The sequence below is a fragment of the Anas platyrhynchos genome, chromosome 15, assembly GCF_047663525.1.
Source record: "Anas platyrhynchos isolate ZD024472 breed Pekin duck chromosome 15, IASCAAS_PekinDuck_T2T, whole genome shotgun sequence".
In the NCBI taxonomy this organism is placed as follows: domain Eukaryota; kingdom Metazoa; phylum Chordata; class Aves; order Anseriformes; family Anatidae; genus Anas; species Anas platyrhynchos.
Window position 1 is genome coordinate 12,204,263 of NC_092601.1, and position 12,690 is coordinate 12,216,952.

The 12,690-nt window shown below is 41.6% G+C and overlaps 2 protein-coding genes across 5 annotated transcripts in view; one reads left to right on the plus strand and one right to left on the minus strand.

Moving 5' to 3' along the window:
- Window positions 1-108: 108 nt before the first annotated feature.
- PDZD9 (PDZ domain containing 9) lies at window positions 109-6,111 on the minus strand. The gene is made up of 5 exons (XM_013098490.5): window positions 5,982-6,111; window positions 4,252-4,372; window positions 3,637-3,813; window positions 1,243-1,438; window positions 109-247 (listed from the first exon to the last, which is right to left on the minus strand). The coding sequence occupies exons 2-5, from the start codon at window positions 4,361-4,363 to the stop codon at window positions 109-111; spliced, it is 624 nt and encodes a 207-aa protein (XP_012953944.4). The 5' UTR covers window positions 4,364-4,372; window positions 5,982-6,111.
- The window catches only part of MOSMO (modulator of smoothened), a 34,263-nt gene continuing 25,941 nt past the window's right edge, over window positions 4,369-12,690 (plus strand). For 3 of the 4 annotated variants that reach the window (XR_011803695.1, XR_011803694.1, XR_011803693.1), the window contains exons 1-2: window positions 4,369-6,319; window positions 7,009-7,115. Coding sequence is in view for 1 of the 4 variants with exons in the window: in XM_027469565.3 (XP_027325366.1) it covers window positions 7,896-8,001 (106 nt within the window). In the remaining 3 variants the exon portion in view is untranslated. Of the gene's footprint in view, window positions 6,320-7,008; window positions 7,116-7,493; window positions 8,002-12,690 lie in introns of those variants that run through there. The other variant, XM_027469565.3, reaches the window with a different exon arrangement.

Sequence of the window (12,690 nt, forward strand, 5' to 3'; positions counted from 1 at the left end):
ACTAGCATCAAACTCAGAATTGCACAGTGCGTCAACACAATTATGAAGAGCAATGTCACATCCACTGTTTCTCCCTTCTGTAAGTGTCTGGATTGTATCAGATACATGTCAACTCTTGTATATTGATGATAATTCATGAGTAAACTCAGAACAGGATGACTGGGAAGATGTATACCGAAAAGTTTCCAAGTCTGTATCATCATCACTACTGGTCCCAATGTCTTCATCCTCAGTGTCTTCACTTGTGCTGAAAGGATACAATGTGGGATTACTCAGATGTAATAATTCCCTTAGTCATTTAGTTACCTTGCCTAATCATGGAGTCTTACTTTTTGCAAATATTTGTTCCAGAGACAAATTCATTAGTTCTGTAGATGCTCTAATACCAAAGTAATACTATTGTCCATTACCGTTTGCACATTGTTTCTTTTGGACTCTAGTGGCTAAGCTGTCACTTGGTCAAAAGAAAAGCAAGCTATCCTTTACCTGCTCTTTCGGAATAGTAAATGCTTCGATTTATTTAAACATAAGCCTACAGGTTTAATCTTTTAGAAACCCTTTTGCTGCATGAGCTTCCTCTCTGTCTCATTGTTAGGCTGTTCCAGCCTAATTATCTGTTTTTCATACTTACGTTCCTTCCCTTATCTCTGAGGTTTCTATTGTAACTTTGTGCCTCAGGAAAACTTGTAACTGCCATGTATCCCATCTAGATTAATTACACTTGCTGTATGAACCACCTTTAGAATTGCAAGCAATACAGTTTTAAAAGCTGCTGTATTTATGTAGTGGTTCTCCCAAGATAGGTGCTTTTCCACTCAGAATGAATTTAAAATGTTACTTGCTGCTGTCAGTAGTTTGAGTTATTAAGAAACAGTTTAGCTTTTAACATGGTTCTAGCAAGACCTCCATCTTGAGATCATTGGTTACGTGTAAGCATCTACATCCTTGGCCATTACAAATTAATCTAGCCTCGTGGACTTCAGGGGAATTATTGGCAACCAGAATTTTTATGGTTTCTATGGAGAAAGGGACATGTCTAAAATAATATGTATTTTGACCCTGTCTTGAATGAAACTACAAAAGCAAACATCTCTCTTGGTATTTGATATTTCAAATTACAATTCTCCATGAGAGAAAGTAAAAATCTTTACAGACCCCTGAAATTAAAACGCTAATACTCTTTCTTGCTAGAATAATAAGCAAGGTATGAAATTCTAGTTATGTACAACACTTGTTTCTTACTCTTCTGTCATCACAGGAAGCTTTACTTCAGGTATTAATTCAACTGCACTCTGCCAGTGTTGAGGTACTTCAATAAAATTTCTGTAAACCCTGATTTGTAGAGTAGTCCCTACAGGAATATTGCGCAGGATTTTCCGAAGCTCTTGCAGAGTACATCCTAAAACGTCAGCATGTCCAATCTTTATTAGAACATCACCTGCCAAGGAAGAAAATTGACAGCAATCAGTTTTAAAGACTCTTTCAAGGTTTTTTTTTGTCCATATTACAAAATAGTCTTAATTGATATATTTTTACTTTTTTTTTTAAAGCGTGTTTAGCAGCTCCTCAACTGGATGCAACTTTACTTTTGCTTTCTTTTTTTTAATGAAAGAAAAGTTCTTTACAGCTCTGTCAAGAACTTTTTTACAATGCTAAGGAAAGCTGCAGTTGAGTTACATGCTTTGGGCTGTTTCTGAGTCAATGTACCATACTTTAGATTGCCTATTCAGTGTTACCTTGCATTTCTGTGGTGTTTTATTAGGGAAGACAAAGGTACCATGGTGAATTCTCTGATCAGTAACATTACCTGTTGTGAAGAGGAGCAGTTATCGATAAACATGTATTGAACTGCAACAGAACAACATAGGGGATTTGAATAAGCAGTAGAGCTGTCTGCTACCATAATAGGTAGATCAAGGAGCTTCTCTCCCTCTGCTCTCTTTTCTTTAACTATTTTTGGGTTACAGATGTCTGTATTTGAACCATATTTTCATTTACTTTTTCCATTAGCTACTCCTGCTCCATTATCATCACACTTTCTCTCCACTCTAGCAAGATACTGGTTCTACTGGGGCACAAAAGAATTTCTGGAACAAATACCAAGATATCAGATACCAAAAAAGCAACAGGAAACTTTTTACCAACAGTGGTATGTAAGTTCTCAGCTTCACTTAATCAGAAAGGTAAATCATGTGAGTTACTTGTTTCAAAATACATAGCTGTAAATGTCCATATATTTTAAAACTTCTCCAAGAAACTACTGAAATAATCTATTAAACACCAGAATTCTGATTTTCTGCCCATACTATGCTGATAACACTGCTGTGGCAAATCAAAGGTATTTCTGAATTGCAGACATAAGATAGTTTTGCCTCTGCTTCAGCATCTATAGTCTGATACACTACCTAGCTTTTCAGTTCACCTCTCAGTTTTGTGCTAAATAATATCCTTCAGTGGCCACTCAAGATTTGTGTTGGGATAACCTCTTGCAGCATGAAGGTATTCAGAGGAAGCACCTATACTTAGCAGCCCTATTTCTTCTTTTTAGCATACATGTTAGCATATGTATTTGGTGAGTCTAGTTGTAGGATTTTAAGACACTAGTGCCTCTTGCTACCTGCATTAACTTCTACCTTATCCCTGTTAAATTCAACAGAATCACACAAGCTCTTTTAATAAACTATAAGCAGTAATGTGGATCTTTCATCCTAATGCTTAAAACTGTAACCGAAATGTGAGAAGAAAGAACTGCCAGAACTAAAAGGACAATGCTGGGGAAATTGTTCTAATTTGAAGATAAGCATTTTCACTGGACAGCCAGTAAATCCTAAATTAGTTCATTACCATCAAGTCTTAGTTTCATTATCTACGTTAGAGACTATTTAATATTTGGTAGTAACGTAGCACACTATCATCCCCAAACTGTAGTTTATGAGTCTAATGTAAGTGGTCTAGGGACCCATATGAAGCAGTCAAATTTACAGAGATTTCAATTACAAGCCTAATATAGGTGTCTGATGTTTCACAAGAAACCTTAATCAGTAATAGTCTGTTAGTACTCATAAGGCACATCTCATGTTTAAAACATTTAGGAAGGGGAACACCTCTATGGATTGTCAGAGCATAGAGATTAGTCCATTACCACTTTCTAACAATTTCTATAAAGAAGAGAAATAAAAAGCAAACAATAAGGCAAACTAATTTCACACCCTCAGGAAGTTTTGCATTACTTGTAGAATGAAATTATTTGAACAACAATGCACTGAACAAAGAAAGAAATAATTAAAGTTTCATTGTATATAACGGTAATAGACAAACTATTTTTGAACAAACCTGCTGATGAATAGGAAATCTGTTTTATCTGCAGAATAATATAAAGATTTAAACCTTGATCTGATTATGAAATAGTCCTCTTTATCAGCTATTTTAAGATCACAGGTATTCCATTACAGTGACGTGTTGGCACTGAGCTTTATACGGTTTGTGCTAGTTTCTTTGCTCTGTATTTTTAAATTGAGTTTCTTTTGATCTATGTAAGTCTAGATAAATCAGAGACAGGCCTGAAGCATAAATGCAGAATGGCAATATTTTTAATGCTGTTAAATTTGAATATTACTGTTCGGTTGGTTGGTTTACCTGGTTTCAGCTTTCCATCTTTAGCTGCAGAGCTCTTCTCAACAAGGCACATTATCTGGAGGTATGGTCCATTCTGTATGATTATAAGACCTAGTCCTTGTTTGCCCGTCCTAATATTTGCCCTTAATTCTGTACTCCGTCTGTGCTGAGTAATGTTTCCCAGTGCTGGTGATTGTCCTTTGAAAAGTGAGGGGAAAATTTGAATAGTTTAAACTGTGATATCATCATTCAATAAAATGTTTAAGGAGACATTTAGCAGAAGCTGCACCCGTTCTTGATTGTCTAAACAGTTAAGTCCCTCATCCTTAACTGCTTCTCTTAGAAGCATTGCCTGCTGAGTAGCTGACAAAAAGCTATAATGACAACACTCAAAAAAGTCAGTTTATTCCATACACTATCTCTCTGCAAATAAATATCTTGAAAGTATTTTTTATTTAGAAACTTATTTCTTAAAAGTCACACATTTTTGACAACAAAAAAAATCTAATACTTTTCTTACTTAAATATTCATTAAAAAGGCTAATATATTCAGGGAAAGTAGAGAACAGGGTACAGAATCACAGAGCAAAGGAGCTGTCAGCTGTTAAGAATTTGAAGAAAGGATTGACTTCTTACCAAAAATGGAATTTTTCATATCAATATTTACGGAGGAGATTGATTTCTGAATTTCCCGCACATAAGTTTCATACCCTACTGCCAACGTGAGAGCAGCAAATGCAATTGCCATATTTAGCACCTGCAAAAATAAAATACTCTTGAGCATCCACTATCCGTTAAAATGCATAATACGGGTAATACAATATAAACAACATTATCCTAGCATCTCCACCAAGAAATATAATAGAGTAATAAACTACGTTCTCTCAAGCCTGTTCTCCTCATCAATAACAAGGAAAAGTTAAGATGGACACACAAATGCTTAAGATTCCTAAAATAAGCCATCTTCTGTTAAAGATGAGTTATAAAATACTCTGTTTTAAGTAATCTTTAAATATTACTTCTTACAGTAATAACTTGAACTGCTGGAGATGTCTGTCTCCAGCTGTCTGAAATCACTTAATGAAAATTCCCACTATTTTTCTCTTTTGTAAAATATGGAACCTTCATCACCTTTCCAGTGTCTTCTGTAAATCTTTGGATCAGGCTCTAATTGACAGCATCGAATATATGAAATTAGGATTAAAAGTATAGTAATGTGAATGTGTGATTTGTCAGTTTGGCTGATGAACAGAAAAACAGAGAAGGAAGCAGAAAGGGTTCAAATTTTCTTTTCCTTCCCCATGACAAATGCAGGATTGTTGTTGATGAGCAGAGTACTACATCTGATTTGAATGAAGTATTTAATTTTCATGGCTGCTTAAGAAAAGCAAAGGAACACTGACACTGGAACACAGTCTCAAAATTCTGAGATGTCAGATGTCTGGCCTGCTACTCTTTGACCAGCTCAGGAATTTATGTAAAGTGGTGCAGTATTAATGGAAGGGATTTAAGCCTTTCCCAGGGTGTTCTTGCTCTCTTCAATAATTGAGTTTCAGTCTCCTTCAGCCAGAAGGGGGAACTGAATGCTCATTTCCTGCTTCCAGGATGAGTATTTAACTCCCAGGCCAATGAAGGCAAACAGATGATATTAGGATGCAGGGCTGTTTTATATCAATTTCTATCCACAACTTTTCAGCAAATTCTATTAAAGTTCTTGAACAGTTGTAGGTCTGCAAATGATCACCACTGGGTAAAAAAAATGCTAGTAACAAATCCAGGTAACTCTAATATGAAGCCAGAATCCTGATTTTAAGTTTATTTTCATGTAAGTTATCTTGCTGGGCATAATAGTTTTAAAGCCATAAAAGCTGTGACTAATTCAAAGCCCACAAAACATTTAAAGACAATGCTGTGATTTCACTTTCAGACTTTTCTTCCTTTAACCATACACAGTATCAGTCTACTTAGTCTCTATGGGAATTATCTGGATTCAGTCATTGTTCTGTCACAGAATTTACATTACAGTTCCCCTAACATTGTACTGATTTTCTTCAAGGTCATCCTTAAATTCTGCAGTTTCTGCAGGCAGTAGCACAGGATCTTATCCATCACTCTTCTGCTGAAGTTTTCATTTCCTTTTGTCATTTGCCTATGATTCCACTTCAAATACTCAACCTCAAGAGCAGGAATATCTCTTGATACTATGAAAATGTGGGGCAATGGGACTCTGTGAAGGAGATGGACTGACAGAACATTCAGACAACTGAAATTTAGGACTGGAAGAACAGTATCAAGGCAGGATTGAGGAGTTGGAAATTAAGAGGAAAAAGAAACAGAGATTGAAACATCCTTAGTTTCATCCCCACCTGTAGCCCAAGTTTATGTTCTATTGAATCCAGGCAAAGAGATGTTTCTATGCAGTCAAAATCACTGGGCAGGCATGTCTTCGGTGAGCCTCTTGGAAATGCACTATGCCTCCATGATGACCTGTAGAGGAAAAGTCTACCGGCAGACAAGGAGGCCACCTCAACGCCTACTAACTGCTCAGAATGCTGAGGCGGGCAGATTCCGAGCCCCCTGCAATGGGTGAACAGGAGTCTGCTGGACAGAGGCGCAGGCACAGGGACATGTGGCATGAGCCAAGGATGTGGCTGCACCCAGGGGACTGCTGCAGTCTGGAGGAGCTACTCAAGAGTTATTCAAGGTAACTTAGGTTGCCTGTCTGTCACTATCTCAACCCTGCACAGGGCCTCAAGACTTCCCAGAGAATCTGTGTACTTCACACAGCATCCTTTGGCATATGTTTGCCTCTGAATACACCTGAGAAAAATTAAGTAACTGACCACACAGTCTGCAAGGTATGAAGACTGTATTCTGTCACTATTTCTGACTTCAGATTTGTGTGTCAGAAGCCAGTGAAATAAATCTGCCTTTTCTTTGTCCTCTCTACACCTCCTTCCTTTACTCCCTTTGCCGTGAAGCTGAGTTATTTAATGATAAACTAATTTTGAGGCAGACTTTTACATAATGCTTGCACTGAAATTATTTAAACACCATTTAAAGCTGGTTTAACTAAAGGATAGTTACAGATGATTCTTGGAAATAACTTCTTTTCAAGACTGCTGGATTCCCATTGTTAGTGCAATATGATTTTAAAGTATTCTAAACGAAATCTCAGTTCTCCCTCTTCTGCCACACACCAATTGTTCCCTGTTAGAAGGAAACAATTTCAGCTGTTTTTCATCAAAAGCCCTATTATGTTCTCCACCCTTACGAAAATCTGTCAAGGCTAGGAGAATAAATACAAGTATTGTCCTCCAAATAGCAAGGCTCACTGATTGCTGTTGAACACTTTAAGGTTACTTTCCTAACATCTCCTTTTTGTTGGTACAGCGTTCCATCTGCATTAGAGACAAAAACAAACAGCACAGTCGCCTGCTTGGCTTCTGGGTCAGTTCAGACTTTCGTATACGTCCAGTTCCACTCCTCTGTACAAACAGGTGGGTGTTTGCTGCTGGCAGAAAACATCACTGCAATCAGGTATTTTATAAGCACTTGTGGATGCGGGGGCTGTCTGATAAATGGACAGTGTTTCACATTGCCATGCCAGTCAGAATACCAACCAGGCAGTCACCGTGCCCGAAGCTGGGCTGCCTCCCCACATTTGGGGCATCCTTTATTGCCTCCAAGCATTTCCCTGTCCCTCCGGTATGGGTTAACCCACAGAGAAGCTTGTCATGAAAAACTGAGGTATTTAGGCGAGTTCACAAGATTAATTAGTTCTTTTTCCCAACCCAGTACAGGGACAGCAATTTCGGCTCGGGATGGAAAAAGGACGGGCTGAAAAGTGAAAAACAAAGTGGGGGAGACTGGGGAGCGTCGGGGGGAATTGGGGCGCCTCAGGACACGGCCCCCCTCGGGGTTTGGGGGGTCCGCGCCTCAGGCAGCAGCCCGGGGCACGCCACGCCCCCTCCCCGAGGCCACGCCTCTCTCCGATCGCCGCTCCCGGTATGGCCGCGGCAGGCCCCGCCCCCAGGCAAAGCCCCGCCTCCCCGGTAAGCCCCGCCCGGCCCGGCGCGGCCCGAAGGCGGGGGGGTTCCCTTCCGGAGCAGCCGCCCGCTCCCCCCCGCCCGCCGGGTTCGCTTCCGGCTCGGCCCGGGGGCCCCGTTCGTGGCGCCGCCGCCGCGGGGAGCGCGGGGCCCATGGAGCCGCGGCTGTGAGGCGCCCCCGGCCCGGGCCCGCTGCGGGGGGGAGCCGGGCGGAGCCGGGAGCCGCCGGAGATGGACAAACTGACCATCATCTCAGGATGCCTCTTCCTGGCCGCCGACATCTTCGCCATCGCCAGCCTGGCCAACCCCGACTGGATCAACACCGGGGAGTCCGCGGGTGAGGGGGCGTCGGGGGCTGGGGGCTGCCGGTGCCCGGTGCCCGGTCCTGTGGGAGCGGCGGGTCGGGTCCTGCCGCTGTGCCCGGTGCGGGGAGGCGCAAACCCTGCGCAGGACGTGCCGTGCCGGCTGGCTTCTGCCAGCTTCTGAGCCTGCAGCTCGCCTGGCGTTAGTTTGGAGCCCGGCGTTGCGCTCCCTGAAGAGCGAGGCTCTGCTCGTCCTGCTGGTGGCTGCCAGCAGCGCAGCCCGCGGGTAGGGCACGCGTGGTGCCGGAGGGGAGCCGCTCCTGGCCGTCCTGCCCCCGAGGAGCCCGGTGCCCTCGTCAGGGAGGCAAGGCAGGCTGGTGTGCTGCACGTCAAGCTGGCTCACGCTTCTGATCTCCAGGCAAACCGCAGGTGAAGGGAAAAAGGGGTAAAGCTCTCTGTGGTAAATTCTTACAGAGGGCTTTAAAGACTTTCTCCCTCCGTCTTGCATCTTGCCTGATGTTTGTTGTCCGTGAGAGGACGGAGCTGTTTTCAGTGGGGTTGTATTCGCTTTCTTCTGATGAAGTAGCATATTTAAAAAGTTGCCAACTAGAGACAGGTGACTGGGCATTCCCTCTGACCAGCCTATCTTCATCTTTGTGACTTGCTTGTCCAGCTTCTAGTTGCCTAGGACAGAACCTGGCTTTCCCTGCCTGGGAGAAGAGCAACAAGTCCCTTCCCTTCCCAAAGTTTGGCATTCAGGATCTCCCTAGATGCTTTCATTCCTCTCTATACTTAATTCTGGTGATTTTCCTGCCTATGGCTACATAAAGTAGTTGGTTCTTTCCTGTTACAGGTCCATCTAGCAGCAGTGCTGCAGCAAGGAGCCCTTCTTTAGGGTCTTAAAGTCAAATAAAATAATCTTCATTTGAAATGTTTAAATACATCTGTCTTAAGTCATTCCTCTTGTTGATAAACCCTATGCAGTGTTGAAGATATTGGATTCTCTCAGCCTGTACAGAAGTGAGGTAATAAAAACTGTTTTGAAGTAATTGCTCATGGGGAGGAGAAAAAAGGTCTTTGGGGAGCTAAGTACAGACCACTTATATATTTGTTAAAGAAAACTGGTTAATATCTACTCATAAAACAAAAATAGCTTCTTGATGTATTGTTCCCAGAAATCACTAATTCTGAGTCACTTGATGGATGATTACTTGAGAATCATGTGCCATTCCTATCCCATACTGCTTTTAGGGGTACAAAGAAGTTTTGGTTTTAATTAAGCTGGCAAACACAAAATCAGTAGGGATTTTTTTGAAGCACTTGACTTTTTAAATCATGTTTTGATGGACCTGAGACTGGCTCTTTTGCTGTGTTTTGAAGCCAAGCAAGCTGATGGCTTTTTAAAGTCACAGAGGAGAGCTAGCTGTCATATGACTGCTTCCTTAATGACCATTTTGTAGATTTTTATTGATGTGAGATTTGATGTCCTCTATCATGAGACCTCAGGTTAAAAGCAATGTAAATGTTTATTCCTAGTACTTAGAGCTTCGCGAATGAGCCTTCTGCCCAAACGGCAAAGCAAGGAAGTGCACGGATGCCCATTGAATCAAGGACTTCCTGTAGTAAACACTGTAGTATTGATTTATGAGGGGAATGTTTCTGAGTGCCACTCAGTAGCCAGAGGCTGCCGTGAAGGAGGGCCCAGGAAGACGCTGCCCTGACCGTAAACCCTGTCGCAGCTGCTAGCGAGATCCAGGGACACTTAGCAGAATACCACACTTGAACTGCATTCAATCCCTCCGACTTCCATCCGTACAGCTAAGTACTGTTTTGAAGCGTTGTGCTCTCAGCTGGTGAAAGAAACTATTTCTTTACTTAACCTCTGTGTCCCTGGGTTCATCTCCTACGGGAATAATTCTAGATTCTGCTTCTACAAGTCAGCCTAGTGCCAAGGAGAAAGGAGAGTAATGCTGTCCTCGGAGTTGTGAAAGGCAGCGTGAAGCAGCCTGGGCTGCTCGGTACTGCAGCTCTTTGAGTGTTGCATGGAGCAGAGGTCTTGCAAATCCGGGCTGACAGCACTGCATCAGCTCGTTTGGAGCTGTTTACAGCCATTAAGATTGGAAACCTGGGTTTATGTTTCAGGTTAAAAAAAAAAAATCTATTCTGATTCAAATGCTAAACAGCATGTACATCTTACTCCAGTGGAAATACAGATTTTCTGCTGGATAGCGAAACAGATTAGCTGCTTTAATACTTTTCTGGAAAATCTAGATTAAGTATTTTGTTTTAAGGTAGGCTCCTTAAAACAGCCTCCTCCTTTAAGGTAGGCTCTGTTATGCAGAGACCAGGGCTGATTTGTCTCCTAAATCTTACTCTTAAGAAAAAGCTTTGTAGTCAGTTGAAAAATGTTGGCTATATAAATTCCTCTCCAGTGTTGTAATTATGAGGATTGAGTACAACTGAGAGCACTGAAGGTTTCAGATGCTTATCTGTTGTTAGGCCAGAAAGGAAATACACCTTCGTGGATGTGGGTCCAAGCCTTCATTTGGTGCTTTCTCTATGTATTTTTGAAAGACTTGTTCCTTCACGTGGCTTCAAGTATTTCTTTAAGATTATAAAGGAAAGATGGAAATGAAATTTCAGAGTTCTCAGTGAAGTTTAGCGCAAGCACAGAGTACTGACAACTCCCATGTGGAAACCTTGGTCTTCTTGCACAGGCATCCTTTTCTTTCTGACCTGATGCTCTGTGCAAGAAGTAAGGGCAGAGTTGGCTTTAAATTAAGTCAATGCCAAAACTCCCACTGATTTCAGTAGTAATGAATTTTGCTCTTGTATCTGTATACTTCAGAAATGAATTTCAAAAGCTGATAGTTTTATCTCCATATATCTCCTTTTCGTGTGGGATGCTCTTTAATGACTTTGATATTTTGCCTTCAGTAGGGGAGGAAGGGGGATACAAGTTATTCTAGCATCAGCACTTGATCCCTTTATAGGTAAAAGGATATGAATAGCACGTATGGTTCAAGTTAGACATGTTAAAAGCTGTACATGTGGGGGGTTGATTTGAAATGCTTTTAAAATAGGTCAAATAATTTGAAGGAATTTAATCAAACAAAATCCTCCTTCAGAAAGTTAAGCTATCCATTTGTTTATGTGACTTAGTCATCCCTTTCTGTGTAGCGTGATTGTGCATTTGATTCCAATTTATAGTACAAAATGTACCTTTGCTGTAGCAGTCATTAAATAAAACAGTGTCAGAATTTAAGGGTGCTAAATTCTGGTGGATGCTTCTAAAGCAAATACTTATGTCCTGTAGTTTTCTGTACCATGCTGGGTGGTAACAGTATGACAGTAAGTTGTGGCTTTCACTTGTCTCTGTTTCATTTACAAATGCTAATTTTCCGTGTATCTTCTGAAAATGTTCTGTGTAACTCTTGGTTTTGAATACTCGGTTGCGGTGTTATTTGTGAGGTATGAATCCAGAGTCAGCGGCATCCACGGAGCAAGCTATGCCCAATGGAAGCTCCGCAGTTAATTAGGCATTAACTCGCTGCTCTTGTGCAGTAAGTGCTCTAACCCCATGTAGGAGATGATTGCCGTTCAGTGTTATTACACCACTTTTGATACCTCCTCCTGAGGAATTTCTCCCCACACTTCAAACAGTTGCTTTGTTAGGATCAGCTTATGAGGTATTGCAGGTGATATGACCTGGCAGTGATTTTCAGCTCCTGCTGGGCTTCAGATCAAACTGCTATGGAAATGTTTTTTCTCTAATTGGAGCTCTGGCTATGCATGAAACAAGCCCAAGGCCACATGAAGGTACTTGAGTCAACCGGTATTGCTAAATAAAGTATCAACAACTTAAAAAGGGTACAAACTTGAGTTCCAGCTGGTACCATTTTTCTAACAGCAGTTGTCTGCTGGAAAATGTAGTGATAAGATATTCAAAAATCAGTGTGGCCCTTCAGGGTCTGTGCTGAGAACCTGGTAATGTGTCGTGCTGCTCTGTGGAGGAACTGTACCACAGAGCAATTACTGTGCTATGTGCTGAAGTAGATACTGCTTTGTTTTCTTTGATTTATGTGTAACTGACTTCTCAGAAGGGTTGTGGTGATCATCTGTTAAATACCTTGCAATATTCTCAAGCCACAACATGCTTGTCCCATCTCTTAACAGAAAATGATGTGGCGTGATAGGATGTAATTCCTTGAAATGCCTTTTTTTTTCTGATTCTTTTGCACCATGCCACGCAGTCACTGTGACAGGAGAAGTTATTTGCCCTTCACTGACTTGTTTGGGATGTGTACCGCAAATATGGAAGAATGCTCTGATGATACAGAGAATGAAGAGTTACGTGCTGTCATGGCTTAGAAATAGGCAACTATTAAAAAGCAATCTGCAAAGCCGTTGTGAACATCAGAGGTGTTTGAAGTCAGGTTCTGGAATATAATTTCCAATAATACACTTGCCTTTAGGTGTCCCAGGTGTGAGTGCAGGAGGCAGAGGCGGAGAGGTGGTGCTCTGTGGTACGTTGCTGATCTGGGCAGTGAGGGAATCAGGACCTGCCATAAGATGTAGGCACTGCTACCAGTGTTTGCGGTTTAGCGATGCTGCCAGTGCCTGTAAAAACCACGAACAAAACTGAATAAGAACTGGTAAGGCCTGGTAAAGAATGTAGAAACCAAATGGTCTGAAGACAAGAGCAGCCTGTTAGTAGATGTGCC